The 19,567-nt window shown below is 38.9% G+C and overlaps 1 protein-coding gene and 1 long non-coding RNA gene across 6 annotated transcripts; one reads left to right on the top strand and one right to left on the bottom strand.

The window, feature by feature from the left end:
• The first annotated feature begins 71 nt into the window (after window positions 1-71).
• Window positions 72-19,394, top strand: BBIP1 (BBSome interacting protein 1). Of its 4 annotated transcripts, none has more exons than XM_005566414.4 (4): window positions 72-144; window positions 1,071-1,163; window positions 18,022-18,096; window positions 19,094-19,394. In XM_005566414.4, exons 2-4 carry the CDS (start codon window positions 1,127-1,129, stop codon window positions 19,258-19,260), a joined length of 279 nt encoding a protein of 92 aa, XP_005566471.1. In that variant the 5' UTR covers window positions 72-144; window positions 1,071-1,126; the 3' UTR covers window positions 19,261-19,394. The 4 variants fall into 4 exon arrangements, with proteins under 4 accessions (XP_005566471.1, XP_005566472.1, XP_015312155.1 ...); XM_005566415.4 differs by having other exon boundaries at window positions 72-428; XM_015456669.4 differs by lacking the exon at window positions 72-144 and adding an exon at window positions 588-748.
• LOC135965190 (uncharacterized) lies at window positions 1,311-17,798 on the bottom strand. Of its 2 annotated transcripts, XR_012418207.1 has the most exons (5): window positions 17,660-17,798; window positions 17,439-17,553; window positions 2,323-2,386; window positions 1,561-1,753; window positions 1,311-1,481 (listed from the first exon to the last, which is right to left on the bottom strand). It is a non-coding gene; the product is annotated as an uncharacterized lncRNA (long non-coding RNA). The 2 variants fall into 2 exon arrangements; XR_010578093.2 differs by lacking the exons at window positions 17,439-17,553; window positions 17,660-17,798 and adding an exon at window positions 3,414-3,543.
• Window positions 19,395-19,567: the final 173 nt, after the last annotated feature.

The raw sequence follows: 19,567 nt of genomic DNA, 5'->3' as shown, positions 1-19,567 counted from the left end.
CTGTTGAAGCTAAGGCGGCCATAACTGATAATGGCAACAGGAGTTTCCTGGCTTCCTGTTTCCAGGGTGACGTAGATTTTTTTCCTTCGCCAGTCTCACCGTTACCCGGGGCAACAGCTGAGCAGTCTGGGAAGGGATGCATCTGTAAGTAAGCCCAAAGAGGTACCGTGGGTGACCAGACATCCCATGTTAGACAAGTTAATTCATACTCTGGACTACACGTCCAGTTTCCCGGCCCTTATTTTACTGAGACATCTGGTCACATACGTAGATGGACTATAGTTTAGGGCTCCGAAAATCCCTCTCCTGCCCGGAAGTTGCATTTGGCACTTCCGAATAGGGTCATGGCGGAAGGGGGTAAGGGGGTAAATAGCCTCGCCGCCCGTGCCCTAGGGAATGCCCATTCTTGACCTCAGTTGCAAAGTGAGGTGAGTCCCTGGGCCCCAACAAGTGGGCCGGACCCGAGCCGGACGGTCCCTGTGGGACGGAGCGCTGAAATGGAGAGCGGGGCTCAGGGCCCCTTCCGTTAGAAGCTGCTTTTCTTTCCGGGCTGGCCTAGCGGCGGCCCGCCCTCCCTCCGCCCCCCTGAGGCTCCCTGTGGGGTGAGGCAGCGCTACAGGCCGCCCTAGCCCAGCCAGAGCCAGGCTGGCTGGGAGGGCCCCAGCGGGGAATGGGCGCGGACCTCGGGCGGAGCTCCTAACTCCGGCAAAATGGAGCTCCTGACCACGCCTCCGCAAGTTCCTATTAAGTACTTTCACTCTCTGGCCTTTAGAGGGAAGAGAATTCGGGAACTTGAGAAAATAATTTTCCACCTTCAGCTATAAAAGAAAAAGATGAGCCCCTACAATCAGGGCAAGACCTCTATCTTTTTCCCCTGCCACCTGCCTTCTCATTCTGAGTTTTCCCCCCTTTCCGCGTTTGTCCTTTGTAAGCTTTGACTGCGGTTCTTGTGGTGGGATATACTATCCTAATCCTGCAGGTCTACAGATTCTTAACGTGTTGAATATTTTTGAAAATGCTGTATTGCTTTAATATGGCCCTTTACAAAGTTATCATACATTATCTTGTAGTTTCTTCTGTATGCTTGAGTCAAGAACTCTCAGTCATCTTGGTAATACCGGGTTGGATGCTTAAAGCTGCAGCAAAAAGACCAGAACTTTCAGGTAAAATTGAAAATTGTTAATATCCAGCCAGTCAACAAAACCTACCTTCTCGACTTAATTTCTACTTCCCTGGTACTTACACGCCAGCCAAAATGAACTACTCTTGTTTCTTGGCGGTTAATTACTGAAATCTGTTGTAGCACTCACCTTTTGTGATTCTGTCTGATTCTGTTATTCGCGGAGATGTGTTTCCAGATTCTCCCCAGCAGAAAGTAATTCCTCTGAGTTTAGCATTTTTTGCACGTCTTTTATGACAATCAGTATGTTATATATATATAATAGCCGCTTATGTTTTTAACTTCACTACCATGTCTGCACCTAAATAGAATGGTTTGTATCAGATTCGTCTTCCTGTCATTTTCACCCTGCACATGATATTATTTTGGTAAATACTTACTGAAAGTTTGAATATCTCGGGTGTCTCTTGGATGCCCAAGACAGTTCCAGCCAAGTTTTAGAGATCTTCAATTTATCAGAAATTCAACTGAGCGCCTGCTACTCAGCCTTTTTTGACGTTTCCCCTGTGAAGTCTTTCTGACATGATTTTTTTCCCCAATGTTTTATTATGAAAGTGTTCATATATTTAAAAGCTGAAAGAATTAAATAATTTAATGAATATTCATATACCCGTCATCTAGATGCAGCAGTTAACATTTTGCCATATTTTTTTCATTCCTCCTCATTTTTTCATTGTTGTAAAAAGTTGCAGACACTTATTGTTAGGCAGACACCCTTAAGACTTTGAGCATGAATTTCCTGAGAATTTTGAAGTTCTCTAGCAAAACACAATATCATTATTACAGCTGTTTTGTAATGTTTAAAATCTAGCCCAAGTGCTAATTTTCCTAATTTACCCAGGAATATCCTTTATACCTTCTCCTTCCCATTCTTGCAAAAAAAAGAAATCAGGATCCAGTCAAAATTTTTCTTCAGCTTTAATGTAGTGGAGTTCCCCCATCTTTTTCCCCCTGTGATATTGGCATTTTGAAGAGTTCAAGCCAGGAGTCTTTTTGGAAATGGGCCCCCCTTTTTTCTTCTTGTAAACCAGAAATTAGTCTAGAGGCTTAAGTTGAACATTTTTTTTTTTTGCAAGGATATGTCACAGTGTTCATACTTTTCCAGTCATGACTAAGCCTTCTCAAACGCCAAGTATACGCACCTTTTCCATGATTTGCTGGTTAAATCCATCTCACTTCTCAGCCTGCTTACCCCTCTCCGGTGTCCTACAAAGAGGAGGGTAGCATTTAATCATGTGTGTATAGAGTATGTGTTAGTGCCTTGGGTTGGCAACATAGACTGACTACCTTTAATAAAGTGTTGCTGCTACTTTGCCTATTCTTGGAGCTGATGCAATGTATTTCTGCAGTAAAGTGTACTGATGTCAGCATAGTTTATGAGTTTCAACTCCTGGCACCCTGCAGACATTGTTGGAAGATGTGTGGGCCCTGCTATTCAAATACAGATGAATCTTGATGTTATCAAAGCAAATACCAAGGCAACTGTTGGCCATCTGGTCACATTCCAATTTAGGCATTGTTATTTTTCTCACTGAAATTCTCATGCAAGTCTTAATTGGTCCTGGTGTTTTTGTGATAGCTTTTTGGTAGCATTAAGCAGAGCCTATTAAAAATTACAAAATCAAGATTATACTTAGTACATTAGATACATCCTCTGTCTAATGGATAGATAAGTGTTTGTGGAATTTACTTCATAATCACAAAAGGAAAATTCTCAAGACTGCCAACCTCATATACTCCTAGCCTAGACTTATATTTGATTATGAAAGATAAGTGAAAGGAAAAAACTGCACATAAGGGAGCGGAAGAAAATGCTCTGGGAGGACAGAATCTCTTAGATTGGTATAGAATGTTTTTAGCCATCATATTGAAAATTACGTAATGCGTTCCATTAGTTGCTTCCTTTGGGTAGAAGGGAATTTGCTTGTGTGGGAATACTCCAGATTTAAGTGAGGCAAAATAATATACCAATTAAGATCACAGGTTTTAGCATCAGACCTGGGTTTCAGGAATAAGACTATTCAATAACTGGATGACCTTGGACAGTCTACTCACTCTATTATCTATTAAACGGTGCCTTGCCAGGTGTGGCTCACACCTATAATCCCAGCACTTTGGGATGCTGAGGCAGGTGTATCACTTGAAGCCTGGAGTTTGAGACCAGCCTGGCCAACATGGCAAAACCCTGTCTCTACTAAAAATGCAGAAATTGGCCGGGTTTGGTCTCACACACCTGTAGTCCCAGCTACTCAAGAGGCTGAGGCATCAGAAACGCTTGAGCTTGGGAGGCAGAGGTTGCAGCGAGCCAAGATCACGGCACTGCACTCCAGCCTGGGCAACAGAGCAAGACCCTGTCTCGAAAAAGAAAAAAATAAGTAACATTTTTAAAAAAGAGCCTTAAAACCGTTAGGGATTGTTGTACAGAATTAATTCAAATATATATAAAGTGCTTTACCTCAGTTTATATAGCACATGGAGTGCAGTCGGTGTATGGTAGTTAATAACTTCTAAAGCAGTCCAGTTAGGGGACGTATTGAATTCGGGCACATATTGACATTGACTATTTAGTGAGTGAAGGAATGAATCTATGGCAGTAGTTCTCTTAAGTTTAATGTGGGGGACTTGATTAAAAGTTAGGGTCCAGCTGCCGTGGATTATGCCTGTAATCCTAACAATTTGGGAAGCTCAGGTGGGCAGATCACTTGAGCCCAGGAGTTTGAGACCACCCTGTCTCAAAAAATACAAAATATTAGCCGGGCAGGGTGGCATGTGCCTGTAGTCACAGCTACTTGGGAGGCTGAGGCTGGAGGATCACTTGAGCCCAGAAGGTCAAGGCTGTGGTGAGCCATGATCACATGACTGCACTCTAACCTGAGCAACAGAGTGAGATCCTGTCTAAAAAAAAAAGAAAGAAAAAGTATTCTGATTCAGCAATTCTGATTTCTGGAGAGCTCCAGAAAAATCTGTATTTTTAATAATTGTACAGGGAGTTTTGATGCAGATGATTTGGGGACTGGGCTTTGAGAAGCACTCTGTAGAGTATCAAACAACTTTTCTCTTTCCTTGCACACTGTTGAAATAGCTAACTAAATATCTCAGGTGTGAGCAAATACTTTTTTAAAAGGTTAATAGCTGGCCGGGCGCGGTGGCTCAAGCCTGTAATCCCAGCACTTTGGGAGGCCGAGACGGGTGGATCACGAGGTCAGGAGGTCGAGACCATCCTGGCTAACACGGCGAAACCCCGTCTCTACTGAAAACACAAAAAATTAGCCGGGCGAGGTGGCGGCGCCTGTGGTCCCAGCTACTCCGGAGGCTGAAGCAGGAGAATGGCGGGAACCCGGGAGGCGGAGCTTGCAGTGAGCTGAGATCTGGCCACTGCACTCCAGCCTGGGTGACAGAGCGAGACTCCGTCTCAAAAAAAAAAAAAAAAAAAAGGTTAATAGCTAACATTTTTAGGACCACTGTCTAGTATTGAATTTTGAAATAGGAAGGGTTATTAGAAAAAGACATTTTACGTGAGTAGGATGTATCATTACTAACTTAATAGTAGTGTCTGCTACTGGATTTTCCCAGAGCCAGTGGCATCATCCAAGTTCACCCAAGAAGAATTCCCGTTCTTAGGCCTAGGCACATTTCAGAAGCTAGACACCACACATTTTATTCACATGAGCTTGAATTAATTAGCTAAATCGAACATGTTGGAACATTTTTCTACCAGCAGATGCCAGATAGCAAAACAGTAGAATCTACTGTAGTCTCCAGTATATGACATATGATGTTACTTGGCATCTCCAGATAAACATTATCAATCCAAATTAAGCATTCTGCTAGCATGTGGGCAGTTGCTTGAGTGAGTATTACTACTTTATGTTTGCTGAAAAATGCATTCTTTCTAGGCTTCCCTTTTCACCTTTTTCTTATATTTACATTCAGAAATCTAGTATGTTTTTGAAAATTCACCTATCAGTTAACCACAAGTCTTGGATAAGACAAAAGATAAAAATTTTGTTATTCTACTATTGTCACCACCCCCACTCAGAACCCCCACAGTAGGCAGGTTGAATTTACTTTAAGGAACCCAACTTAATAAATATTCACAGAAGAAAAATATTCTTTACATAAAGTATCCTTTACAGTCCATGGCCATGATTGCTCCTGACTACTCCTTCAGTTCCCAGAGATTGTATTTTTGTATCTCAATGCCCATTAATAAAATTAGCTTGGCATATGTTCACAGTGGCTCTGTGTTTTACTGTAGTTGCAAAGTCAAATGCGTACAATGGATGGGCAAGTAGTAAGAGGAAACAATAGGCAGTAGGAAGGACTGGAGAATTCCAGAGCATGTGCTTACCTAAGTGAAGCATCACTTCCCAGCCCTAGCCAAATTTTGCCATATTGAAATGTAGGCTTGATGTTGCCAGATTTGTCAAGTGGAGCTAAAATTTGGATTTTTCGTGAAATTTCCTGATTTTTAAACATCGGCTCAAATACTTTTTAAATACCTGTAAACCAACAAAATATTTAAGTGGATAGCATCCAGGGTTACCAGTTTATGACATGTATGTTTCTTAACATGAAAACATAAGTGGTGCTTTTGTTGAGAATCTCAAAATGCTTTAGAAATTTTTTCTTTTTGCCATATGTCAACTGCATTTACTTCTATAGGTTAGGCAACAAGTCACTGTCATCTCCATCAAAAATTCAAGATAGATTATTTTATACAACAAGCCTCTGTTCCCTTGATTATAATTTTAAAGGTTTTAACCTTTGCTGCCCTTTTGAAAGTTTGTTCATATTTTCTCAACTTTGAGTTCTATTATGAAATAGGTTTGCTTTATTATCATACTTTTTAAAACATTTAAGAACACAATTTGGCAGCACATAGTGCTTCAAAAGTAAGTGAAACAGGTTTTTAAAGAAAAGCACCTCTAAATAGATCATGCTGTCTTATACCATGATATTTATGAAGATTCAAAGATTTTTAGAGACAGAAGATACCGTATGGTAATCTAGAACAAGCCCTTTATTATAGCAATATGAAAATTAGTCCTGGAATAATAAATGTCATACTGTATTTCTAAGGACTTTTACATCCACTTATCACTTGAACCTTACAACCCAGGACAGATAATAAACATATTTTGTATGAGAAAATCAAACCTCTAGTTAGCTAAGAAATGTATTCAAGGTCACACAGCTAGTTAGCAGCTATGACCAGAGTACAACCATGTACCCCATTCAAAGTATAAATGTGAAATAGAGTACAACTAGTTAGCACCAGAGAGCAACCCTGTACTTCATTTAAAATATAAAGGTGAAATCGATTGATTAGAAAAAAAATGACAGACTCTAGTATAAGCTTCTGTTTTATTTAAGTCACACATTGGATTTTACTGTCATAGTATTTAAAACACATGGAATCCTAGGATATGCTCAAGCATTCTATTTCTAACTTTAAAACTGGGGTCTTGTACAATAAGCATAAGCTGATAAGTTTAGATACATTAATACAGGGAAAAAGGAATTACAATGAAGATGTAGTGACAAGTGAGAAGTAGTAGGCATATATTATGGAGAATAAACACATAGACGCATGGAATGGCTCCTTGGGGCTCCCAGCAAAGATCAAATACTAGATTAAGGAGATTTAGTGTGGGGAGGACAGGTTTAAAAACATCCAAATCCCATCCTGAACATTTTTAGAAACCAAGACTTGACTTTGGCATCCACAATATGTTTTCATTTTGATGTTTCTGATCCATATGTACACGTTGTGAGTAATCAGGAATTGGAGTTTGAATTTTAGTAATTTAGTCTCCTTCTCTGTCTGTCCCCTGTGTGGCCACAGCTTACATTTTCCAGATGGCTAGATGAAGATAGGTGCAGTGTAAAGCTAATTGCCCTCTTCAGCTATTCAACCCAGGATCAGTATCTTCTCATATGAGCTGTGATATAAGCTGTCATATAATTTGTGATATGATGAAGATAATTTAAAAATGCAAAATTTGTAAGCTTTTAAAGTGTTGTATATTTCTAATTAAGCTTGGGATTTGAAAGTTTCAGTGACATAGTGTTTAAATAATATATAATGCTGTAAACAAAATCTAGAGTCAAAAACCAGTTTTTTTTCCTAAGAGATTTACTTCAGAAAGCATCAAACATGACAACTGGAATGCTAAATCCTCAAATTAAGAAGACAAAAAAAAAAAGAAAAGCTACATGTTGGTTAGAGCCATATATTGGTCTGACTGTGGCACAGCTCCCCTAAACTAAGGAGGAAGAAGTGTGCTTTAGTCAATATGCTGCACTTACTTTTTCATCTACCTCATTCCTGAGATTTACTGTTTGCCTCATATTTTATTTTCACCGTCCTTTGTAAGGGTTATTAGTGTCTTCAAAATTTCCCATTTCAGTAGAAATTTAAGATTGTATGTTACTTCAGCCTTTGTTGGCTTCTGCACACCATAGTCTACGATTATCTCTCCACCGTCTTCTTAAATGTTGATATTCCTTCAGTGAAGCACCATACTAAACCTGCAGGGGACCTCCCTGTCAGTCCTACAGATGCAGCATAGAGAAAACTGAAAAGAGACCTTGCCTTTGAGTAAGGCAGACCCGAGTTCAAATCCCATTTCTTCACTTGTCAACTATATGATGTTGGACAAGATAACTTTTCTTAAACCTTGTTTTAGTCTGTTAAATTTCATCATATATATGTGTACCCAATATATAATTTTACCCATGTGCCCATTCACCTCCCGCTGCAGTTGGGAGATGCAGTGGGAAGTGGATGGGCACATGGGTAATTCGATTATAAAATCACCCGTTATGGTGATAAAAGTTATTTTCAAAATTACTGCAGAAAATTCCTTAAAAATATCTACTTAGTTGAAATACATGCGTGACTTCATACTAAACACTGTGTTGCTATTGTTATTCTTAAGCAAACTAAAATTTAAGAGCCACTAAGCTAACTAAAGAAAAGAAGCTAAGGTAAATGTCTTGACATTTAAACGATTCTGCCTTTCATGTAACTCTTAAGAGTATAGGTATTGAGAGAAGAGGTGGAGAATTCTAAAATATTTTTGCTTGCCCATAGGGTTTTCATCATGCTTTTTTAGTAACAAGCCTCTATAACTAATACATGTTAATAAGCTTATTTTTTCTGAAAATGTAATTTTATGCCAACATTATAATGGTACAGTATGGTAAGAATTGCTGACATTCATTGAGCTCTCATGCAGGGTTTGGTCTGATGGCTTTATATGAATTATATCTTTAATGCACCAGCCATCTCAAGTTGATGCCATTGTAAGCTTTATCTTGCAGTTGAAACAAAGGCTTAGAAAATCAAGTAATTTGTTTAAGCGACTAATCTGACTTCAGCTGCTTCTTTCAACCACCATATTATACTCTTGTCTCTTTTTACCATCACCCCACCACTCACCATCTTGCCATATCTTTCTTGAATGATTATGTCCACCTCTGTAGCTTGCACTACTGTACAGTTGACTCTGGGCCTCCAGTCCTTTTTACCTTCCTCTTGGACTTCCACACTCTGTGAATCTAAACCGAACTTATGGTCTTTACTCTTCCTTCTTAACCTTCTCCTCTGTGTTTCCAATATTAATTAATACGGGTATATCCACAATCATGTTAGCTCACTTTAGTCGTCCGTGGTCATTTCATTATCACCCACTGGCGGTGGGGGGTGGGAAGGTGGAGGATGTTTGAATCTCAACTTCTTGTACCCTTAATTACCTCTTATATCTTCTCCTCTTAGTGTCTGTTATCACTGCTTTAATTCATACTTTCATCATCTTACCTAAACAATTACAGCTTCCTTACTAATCTTTCCTCTAGTGTCTCTTCTCATTTTTCCTTCATTTTGTCTAGAATATGTGTTTCCAAAACATGAATCATGTCACATAACTGTTTAGAACCATCCAATTAGCTCCCTTCTGACTATAGGATACAAAGTCCAAATTCAGCATTGCAGACTGAGTGTGAACTGGCCTCTACCTGGTCACTCCCACCACAATACCTGTTGCACACGGTACATGCACTGCCCTCTAGCCATGTCCCCCAACAGAACACTTATTTTTTTAATGCTTCTTCATTTGAACATATTGTTCACTTTGTCTACAACATCTACCCTTTGCTATACATCTCCTTCTCTGCCTAGTAAACCCCCATTCAACTTTCTGGGACTAGCTCCAATGTCATGTTTAATGATTCTTTTTCAGAGACCACCCATTGTCCCCTATCCTTGGCCAAGTTTTTAGTAGTTTTCATTTCTTAAGGCACAATAGGCATGCTTTTATTAAAGTACATTGTATTCAATTATAATTACTTATTTACGTGTGTCTCATTCCCTACCTCACCTCCACCAAAGAAAGGAACTGGTTCTTACCTACTCTGTCTCCCTCACTTAGCTACGGCTGGTACATTATAGACATTTAGTATGTTTGTTGAAAGAAAAAATCTGTTCGTATAGGCACTTTATCATTCCAAATTCTTTTCACGTTACATTTGTTAGTTTTCTACTCTGAAAGAGTAATGCTTTTGTTGTCACCTAAAACAATGACATTCTCATGTTTATCACTCTAGTCTTTACTGTCCAGTGTTTATTTCCAAATAGAATACAAGGTACAGCATTAATTTGACCTATCAACTCATAATTTCTGTCCACTGTAGAGATTTATACTTTCTTGAACAAAGAACTAGGAGCTAGGCTCTTTTCCCAAATATGTAATAGGTATGCAGGGAAGATCTTCGTGAAGGATTCTGTCTTTCTCTAAGACTTTCATTTGTAGGTCTCCTGCAAGTCTACAACATTTAAGTTCAAGAGATGACGTAAGAGCCAACCTTTTCTGGCCGGGCACAGTGGCTCATGCCTTTAATCCCAGCACTTTGGGAGGCTGAGGTGGGTGGCTCATGAGGTCAGGAGATCGAGACCAGCCTGGCCAACGTGGTGAAGCACCGTCTCTACTAAAAATACAAAAATTAGCTGGGTGTAGTGGCGCATGCCTGTAATCCCAGCTACTCGGGAGGCTGAGGCTGGAGAATCACTTGAACCCAGGAGGTGGGGGTTGCAGTGAGCCGAGATTGCACGACTGCACTCCAACCTGGTGCCAGAGCAAGACTCTGTCTCAAAAAAAAAAAAAAAAAAAAAAAAAAAAAGGCCAACCTTTTCATAACAAAATTATATAAATCTTAGTCTTTACAGTTTGAAGGGTCCTGCTGTTGATTGCTTTTGTTTCTATGAAGATACTTGCCTAATGGAAAATCTATTGAGGGTATCATTGTTTTGCTGGCTTGAGTTAACCACCACCCTATCATGGCTTTTACTTAAATCACTGCTTCATATACTTCCCTTTGCCTATTGGACACTTGTTCTGAAAAGTCTCATAAGCATATCTGAGTCATTAGATTCCAAAGTTGAACTCTTGTCTTTCCCTAGCTTTATGATTTCACAGTGTAGCTAGTTGCTCAATTGAAGCACCCATTTTTCACCTGCACCTAAACTATTTGAAATACCCCTGTAATTGTCCTCCTGAATACATTTAAATCTGTTCAGGTCATTCTCATTCTTAAAATATTTCAGTGGTTCTCCTTATTTCCTTCAAAATCAATTTGACTGCAGTTTGGTTTGGGTTTGTTTCCAGACAGGTTGCTCGTAACTTTTTTTTTTTTATAGCATTCCTTGCCTCTCCCATAATGCACCATGTGCTTTGTGTTGCCCATCTTCATGCCTCTCCACAAACTGTTGTTACCTGCACCTAAAGTTCCTCCCCCACCATTTGTACCTGACACAGTTTCTCCCTATTCTGTGTTCCCATGGCATTTTTACAAATACTTCTAAGTATAGAACTTATATTGCATTATGCTTCTTCGCTTATGTGCCTATTTCTTCTCCCTCCACCCCCATCCTTCAGGATCCTCAAGCCTAGAGACTGTGCCTTAGTAAGTCTGACGCTGAATTAAAATTTCAATATAAGACGACTTGCCATTTGAATACTTCAATTTTGTTCTTAACCTTTTCTTAGTAATGGATGTTCATGTAATAGAAAGTAGAAATAAGGCCCATAAATAACCATTAGTTAGCATTTTGGCACAAAATATTGTACTTGTGTCACTAGAAACCCCCATATCAGAATATCCTTGTGATAGGAGAAAAAGATGTCATTTTTGCCAACTCTACAAGTCTTTTGCAAGATTTTATCTTTTCATATTTAAATAATTCCTTTTTAAAAAAACAGCTTTGTCCAGGATGGTCTAAACTTTTCACTTAACAGAGAAAAAAGTCATTCTTCACTTGATTTTAATAAATGTTACATTCAAAAGAAATACAGTTTTTACTAATTTCAAAATTAGTTATTTGTAAATACTGGTATTTTCCTTAAATGTGCGTATTACTACATATGCCATATTGAAAGCGACATTGCCCTAGGAATACAAAGTGTGTTCTAGGCAATACTGGTCCCATAATTGCACTTTTAAAGAATTCCAGAATCACATAACTTTAGGAAACAATATATACTCAATTCTCCTGTTTGAAATGTATCACATACGTTAGCATATTAAAGTTTCTAAAGAGTCCTGCTGTTAAAAAGAAAGTTTAACTTTTTTCCTTCCCAGGGCTTCTCAAATTTAATACTATGGAATCTTCTCAGAAAGTCCATAAACATCTCAAAGAACAACGTGGTTATTGTATTGATCATCAGTCTATATACCAGGATATGCATATCCCTCAAGATGCCTGAAGACAATCGGAGGGGTATACAAGCAAGCGAGGTTAAGAACAATCAATTTTCAGATCCTAAACTTTTATATGTGATGTCTGCTGATAATGCATTCCCTGAGAAAATGGACCTGTGGATAAACCATCATGCTTCATCTCATTTCCTGTCTCCCCTTTCACCATTTTTCTTTCTTTCTTTTTTTTTTTTTTTTTGTCTTGAGACAAGCTCTTACTCTCACCTAAGCTAGAATGCAGTGGCGTGATCATATCTCAGTGCAACCTAAAACTCGGGCTCAAGCAGTACCCTCACCTCAGCCTCCCAAGTAGCTGAGACTAACAGGCACACTCCATCATGCCCGGCTAACTTTTTTTTAAATTTTTTGTAGAGATGAGGTCTTGCTTTGTTGTCCAGGCTGGTCTTGAACTCCTGGGCTTAAGCAATCCTCCCACTTTGGCCTTCCAAAGTGCTGGGATTCCAGATGCGAGCCACCATACCAGTCCCACAATTATTTTTCTAAGAATGTATGAAGGAAAGGCATCTCTCTAGCCTGGTAGAATCTTACTATGACAAAATGCTCAAGGGAATAAACATCTCTTAGGAGCTAAACACAGAGACAAGGAAACATTGGTAACTCTAGTAAGAAAGACTAAGGGCTTTGCTAATTATTAAGTAGTGCTTTTGCAAGTCAAGAGACTGTTCTCAGCTTTCAGCAATACTGAAGGAATACCTAATTGAGTAGTCTGCTAGTCATTTAAAATTATTTCTTGATGATAGGTCACTACATGATTGTTAGCATATAACTTAGGTTCAAAGATTGAAAAAAATTTTCCCATTCTCATCTCAGTGTTTACATCTACAAAAATGAAGAATAGGGCTGGGCACGGTGGCTCACACCTGTAATCCCAGCACTTTGGGAGGTCAAGGGAGGGCGGATCACTTGAGGTCAGAAGTTCGAGACCAGCCTGGCCAACATGATGAAACCCCATCTCTACTGAAAATACAAAAATTAGCCGGGTATGGTGGCACGCACCTGTAATCCCAACTACTCAAGAGTCTGAAGCAGGAGAATCACTTGAACCCAGGTGGCAGAGGTTGCAGTGAGCTGAGATCTTGCCACCGCACCCCAGCCTGGGCAACAGAGCAAGATTCCATCTCAAAAAAAAAAAAAGAACAACAACAGAATTGTAGCAATAAGTAAATTTTCAGCCATGTATATACATGAACTAATTGAGAAAATAAAGCTATGTTCTTATTAACATACATGGCCAATAACTTTATTTTTATGTTCAACAATTGCTTTATCAATGTGTAATGCATTTTGACCAATTTCGTACCAATTGTAATAACTGAATCCAAAATATTTTGAAGTTTATAAACATTTTTGTAGCAAAGAAGTATGATAGGATGATCATTAAAATATCAGGCATGAGGCCAGGCGCAGTGGCTCACACCTGTAATCCCAGCACTTCGGGAGGCCGTGGCAGGTGGATCACAAGGTCAGGAGATCAAGACCATCCTGGCTAACACGGTGAAACCCCGCCTCTACTAGAAATACAAAAAACAAATTAGCCGGGCGTGGTGATGGGTACCTGTAGTCCCAGCTACTCGGGAGGCTGAGGCAGGAGAATGGCGTGAACCCGGAAGGCAGAGCCTGCAGTGAGCCGAGATCGCGCCACCGCACTCCAGCCTGGGCGACAGAGCGAGACTCCATCTCAAAAAAAAAAAAAAAAGGCATGAAAATATGTTGCACTAGAATAAAGTGGGTTGGAAATAGAGGTCCAGGAAGAAAAAAAGATGATATAAAACTTCTAACTTAAAAATTAGCTTCTTTTTATTAATGGATGATGGTAGCTATCAACTTGCTGTTACGTTTAGATTATATTGGATGTTTTTAAAAGACTGAGGTAACAGTTATTTTTAATATGCTGGAAATTATATCCTTTATAATTTAAATTTATGATAATAAATTTAAGTATCAGTGTATGAAGTGATGCCTAGTTTTCCCAAATCTCTTTGGGAGTATGCAAGTAGAAAATTTGAAGACCACTGATAATATATTCTCCAGGTTCAGAAGGAAGCTTCAGTGATCTAGTCTGGTCTCACACCCATTATTTAGTTTGGTTATCCAGCTAAATCACACCAGGGATTTTTTTTTTTTTTTTTTTTTTTTTTTTTTTTTGAGACGGAGTCTCACTCTGTTGCCCAGGCTGGAGTGCAGGGGCGCAATCTCGGCTCACTGCAAGCTCCACCTCCCGGGTTCACGCCATTCTCCTGCCTCAGCCTCCCGAGTAGCTGGGACTACAGGTACCCGCCACCACACCCGGCAAATTTTTTGTATTTTTGGTAGAGACAGGGTTTCACTGTGTTAGCCAGGATGGTCTCGATCTCCTGACCTCATGATCCGCCTGCCTCGGCCTCCCAAAGTGCTGGGATTACAGGTGTGAGCCACTGCGCCCAGCCCCCGCACCAGGGATTTTTAACTTGCCAAATGTGTATGATTGATTTGAAGGCAATAATCCATCCTAGACATGCCTTTTAACTCTCACTCCTACAGCAGAGTAAAATATTTCATAACAAAGATTTGGTTTTCCTTCAAGTTTTTCAGCATTAATTTTAGACATCCAGCCCAAATAGCTACAACAGGTTTGCATACCTTATCATGATTTTGGAATGCACTGTTCATCAAAACTATTATCTCTGGGAGAAATTACAAACTTTAGAATCTACGTAAGTAAAGGAAGCAGCAGATTATTTTCCATTTACCTAGACCAAGGCCTTCAAAAAATGATGAATTGACACTGTATTCTGTGAGCATTGTAAGTTTGGTTCTATTAATGTAAGAAAAATTTCATTTTCTGTAATTTAATGTTTTCTCTTAAAATATGCCTTGACAATCTGCATCATTTTTTAATTTGGCATAGTATTCCGTTCTATGGATGTTCCATGATTTATTTAACCTTTGATCTGCTGGTGAACATTTAGTTAGCTTTATCTATTGCTGAACATTTTGCTATTCAACACGATGCTTTAATGAACATTCTTTTTTACATTTGTGTTGTTTCTTTACAGCCAATTACCATGTCAAAGAAAATATGCATATTTAGTTTTAGTAGATACAGTACTGCAAAATCCCTCTAAAAAAGCTTAATAGTGCTAATTTCCCTATACCGTCCCTACCTGTGGATACTATCAGACTTTTAACTTTTTGCTGTTTAAAAAGACATTACACATGCACTCATACACACAAAAGCAGTCTTTGTTTAAATGTCACCTTCTTAATGAGGTCATCATAATTTTCCTCTTAAAATTGAACCACCACCCCCCTCAGCATTCCTTAATCCCCTTTACACTATTTTCTGTAGACCCTCTGGCATGGTGTTGTTTCTCTCTTCTTACTCGAGACTGTAGTCTCCAAAAAGGCAAAGTTTTGAGTTTTTGTCCTGTTCATTATGAACAATGCTTGGCATATGATTTAAAAAACTCGCATATTTATTGAATTAAATGGCCATGGCAGTTGTAGAATACACGTCAATTTCAGCCATAGCTGTTATGTTTCTCCTTTGGCCCATCTGTCCCTGGTTTAAATACATCTCACCTGACAAGAAAGTTCTCTTAAAAGTAGCCACAACTGCTTAGAGTGCATTACTCTAAGCAAATCACCCATGTCTGGCTATTAGCAGGCCGTGTGGGAGAAGGAAATACTGTCTGTATAGCAACATGTAGTCAACAATAGGCTGCATATACAACAGTGGTTCTATAAGATTATAATGAAGCTGAAAAATTCCTGTTGCCTAATGATGTCATACCCGTTGTAATGCTCATGATATTATGGCAGAACACTTTACTTTTTCTATGTTGATACACAAATACTTACCATTGTGTTACAGTTGCCTACTGTATTCAGTACAGTAACATGTACACATTTATAGCCTAGGCCCAGTAGACTGTACCATATAGCCTAGATTTATGTTAGGCTATACCATCTAGATTTGTGTAAGTACACTCTTAGGATGTTTGCACCATGACAGAACCACCTAATGATGCATTTCTCAGAACATATCCCATCATTAAGAAACACATGACTGTACTCCTTCCTACTCTGGACTCCCAGGGCAGTTGATTATCAAAGTAGAGCCCAGCCAGTGCTGGCCATCCAACCACCACCTTGCTTATTTTAGCCCTTCCCTTCCTGTTTCTTTCCTGCCAATGCCTAAGGGGGCCTAGAAACAAGAACCAACCCTATTAAAACAGACATTCTATCCAGGCAAGTGACTGGCACTGATCTGCCCCACACTAGGCACAACCCACTCCCTACCATCCCTTTGGCTCCACACCATTTACAGTAACAATGGCACCTTAGTCAAACAGAGAACTGAGGTTTGGTAGAGCACCAAGTTTCATTGTTTTTGTCAGGTCAGATTTTGGATGTGAAAAAGGTATCAGACTAAGAGGAAACAAAGGATAGTGACAATTCAGAGTAGCTGGAGTTGCTTACGCTATATAACAGCTAAGAGTTGTTCATCTACCACTTTAGGATTTTGGTGATACATATAAAACTCCTTAGCTCCTATGTATTTCCTTCACATTTATCAACATCTATAATGTCCTCCCTTTCAGTGGCATATCATGTCAGGTTTGCTTCAAATAAGGAAACGTGATCATAATGAATATTTTCACTGTGATATATTTAATGGAGAGGCTAGGTGGTATTTTTGATACTTTAATTCAAGGCTAATCAGGGGGTCTGCAATGCTAGTAACCTTCATCCTAACCTGGAGGAAAAAAAAAAAAAGGCAGTGATCACTAGGTACCACTGGCAGGCCTAAAAAGAAAAGAATATTGTAGGAGAAGCTGTGCAGGCTAAGGAAATTGTATATTTATTTACTTCACATTCCATTTAGTGATGAGTTGCTTTATTCTTGGTCCATTACTTATTTCATCATCTCTCCCAGCTAGAGCAGTATAGGGGTAAAGTTTGATGACAAAGTTCTGGAAAGCAGATAGAGGTTTTCAGGAACTTAGACGTTCCAGAATAAGAATCTGAGCAAGAAAGAGGAAGAGACTTGAATACAGAGTAGGAAGCTTTTATGAGGAATGTCAAAGTAGTGGAGCGGGAATAACAAAGACCAGAAGAAGCTTCACTTGATTATAATTAATTTGCAGTGGTTGGTAAAGGCAGGCACCAAGCCAGATTCACCACTTTATAAATAATAAATCTGCGGGGGTGATGTGAAAGATGCATGGTAAGGTTGCATCAGCAAGGTGAATCACTTGAGTAGGTGGGACCGTCTAGAAAAGCATCTGTGTTTGGAAAGGGATCATTCTACAGCTTAGTCCAGAACACCTTGAACACAGCATAGCAGAATCTTGGCTGTAATACTTGGAGCAAATGTCACTGGCAAAAATGGCATATATGCTGGGATGTTCATAAGAAATACTCATAGTTAAGTATTGCTGGTCCTTTCGCATATAGAATCTCAGTATTAGAGGAAAATAGTAAACTGAAACTCTACCTTATTTCTGTTCTTTACGAGCCAGTTTCACCTATTGTATTACTTCATTACCAATTGCAGCTGTGTAGCCAGTGAGCCATAGGATTCTTTTTGTTAGGCACAAAGTAGAAACCAGCTGTTGAGACAAGTAGGAATCTTATGTTAGCCTGCCAGTTCCTCCTTTTCCTACCTACCTGCCTCACCCCCCGTCTCAAATGGTGGTCATGTTTTTTGTCACTCACCATTCAGGGGAGATGCTATCAATGAACCATGCTGGCTACACACAAATGCCTTTTCCTCAGATGATATTAATCATCTTTGCCTTAAAAACTGAAGCTCTTCCAAGTTTTCACTATGAGAGAAAAAAAAATTGTAACACCTAGCCTTGTAGTTAACACCACAACTGAATAATGGAAGTTGACAAGATCTAAATGTTTATGCGAACTATCCCAAGGTCACAGGAAATTAATGGCAATATTATACAAGGTTAGGGTAGTTCACTTTCTATAGGAATTTGGATTTTACTTCTTAAACTACAACGGAAATGTCTCAGGCAATCTGCTTTGGGAATTTATTCTTGAATAATACTGATTTCTCATTGAAGGAAAAAATACTGTATCCAACAACTCAGATATGGCAGAATTGAAGTCAATGTTCCGGGAAGTTCTTCCAAAACAAGGTATGTACATCACAAAATATTGAAGTCATTATTATAGGGACTAAACAAGTGATAGGCAGTGTCACATAGGAGGCTTAACAGCTAAACATCTATAGCTATTGTGTTCCGTATTATCCCATTTACTGTCTACTTGTACTATATGCTTTTTCATGATATCCAGTAAAAGGATAACAAATAAAACATTGTTTCTTATACCTAAAATTGCCAATTAGCTAATTAATTCCTAAAATTGCTAATTACAATATGAATTTTTTTTTTTAAAGAAACAGGTTCTCACTGTGTCACCCAGGCTTGGGTACAGTTGGCACAATCATAGCTCACTGCAGCCTTGAACTACTGGGCTCCTGCCCTAGCCTACTGATATGCTAGTACTAGCCAGGCATGTGCTACCATGCCTGGCTAATTTGTTTTTATTTTTGTAGAGATGGGATCTCAATGTGTTGCCTAGGCTGGTCTCAAACAATCCAACCCCTTTGGCATCCCAAAGTGCTGGGATTACAGGTATGAGCTACCATGCCCGGCTCAATATGAAACTTCAATGAAAGAAATAATAGAATTTACTGTAATGTTAAATAAGGTCTGAAAGTGGAAAAAGAGAAACCTAAAGCAACAGTAAGAAAAGCCAAAGGTTTAAACATTCAGTTATTTGAATATTTATGTTAAATATCATACTTTGCTATATTTTTTGCACTATGTATATATATTCTGCCAAATCTTATTTTAAAATTAAACTTCTGACACAAAAAGTTGTGTCTTATGGTAGCATAGCTTGGGTAGAAAGCTCAAAACTTGTCTTCCTCAGAAACACCCTAGTAGTAAGAAATGCTGCTTAGAGTGACAATGATCTTTCTGGTCCCACAGCAAAACTCAGTTTAGGTACAAGAGTTTTTCACTGACAACAGATTAATTTTTTAGACCTTCATTCTAGCTGCAAATCTAACTACCAAACAACTGGGTTATCTTTCTTGAATTAATTCTTATTTCTTCTTAAACTTAGGGCCATTGTTTGTGGAAGATATAACCACAATGGTGCTGTGTAAACCCAAACTTTTACCCTTAAAATCTCTGACTCTGGAAAAACTAGAGAAAATGCATCAAGCAGCACAGAATACAATTCACCAACAAGAAATGGCAGAAAAGGATCAACGGCAAATAACCCACTGAATAACTGAGCGCTTTAGGGAACAACCTACATTATCTACTATTTAACAATAACTAGAAAATATGCTTCTGTGTGCTGAAAGTAGTATGTGTTAATATTATCAATAAAATTGAGAGTATTCATATAAATACAAAAATATCCAAGATTGATGAAATTTGTATTATGAATATAAACACACTGGTTTGTATTGAACATAAACAGTTGAACTATGAACAAAGTTTTATGGGGTTTAAGTCATGTTTTTAGAATTGCAAATTACATTATTTGTTCACCATTGCTATTGCTCTCTTTTATAGGTAACTTGCTTGG

Source organism: Macaca fascicularis, chromosome 9 (genome assembly GCF_037993035.2).
Source record: "Macaca fascicularis isolate 582-1 chromosome 9, T2T-MFA8v1.1".
NCBI classification, from domain to species: domain Eukaryota; kingdom Metazoa; phylum Chordata; class Mammalia; order Primates; family Cercopithecidae; genus Macaca; species Macaca fascicularis.
The sequence above is the reverse complement of the archived record's forward strand: the minus strand, read 5'-3'. Positions and strand labels throughout refer to the sequence as shown.

Bases quoted from the DNA above. Each gene is read 5' to 3' on its own strand.
- BBIP1 (XM_005566414.4), top strand. From the start codon at position 1,127: ATGCTTAAAGCTGCAGCAAAAAGACCAGAACTTTCAG. The intron at 1,164-18,021 runs GTAAAATTGAAA...TTCTCATTGAAG, and splicing joins AAAAAGACCAGAACTTTCAG to GAAAAAATACTGTATCCAAC. The intron at 18,097-19,093 runs GTATGTACATCA...TCTTAAACTTAG, and splicing joins GGAAGTTCTTCCAAAACAAG to GGCCATTGTTTGTGGAAGAT.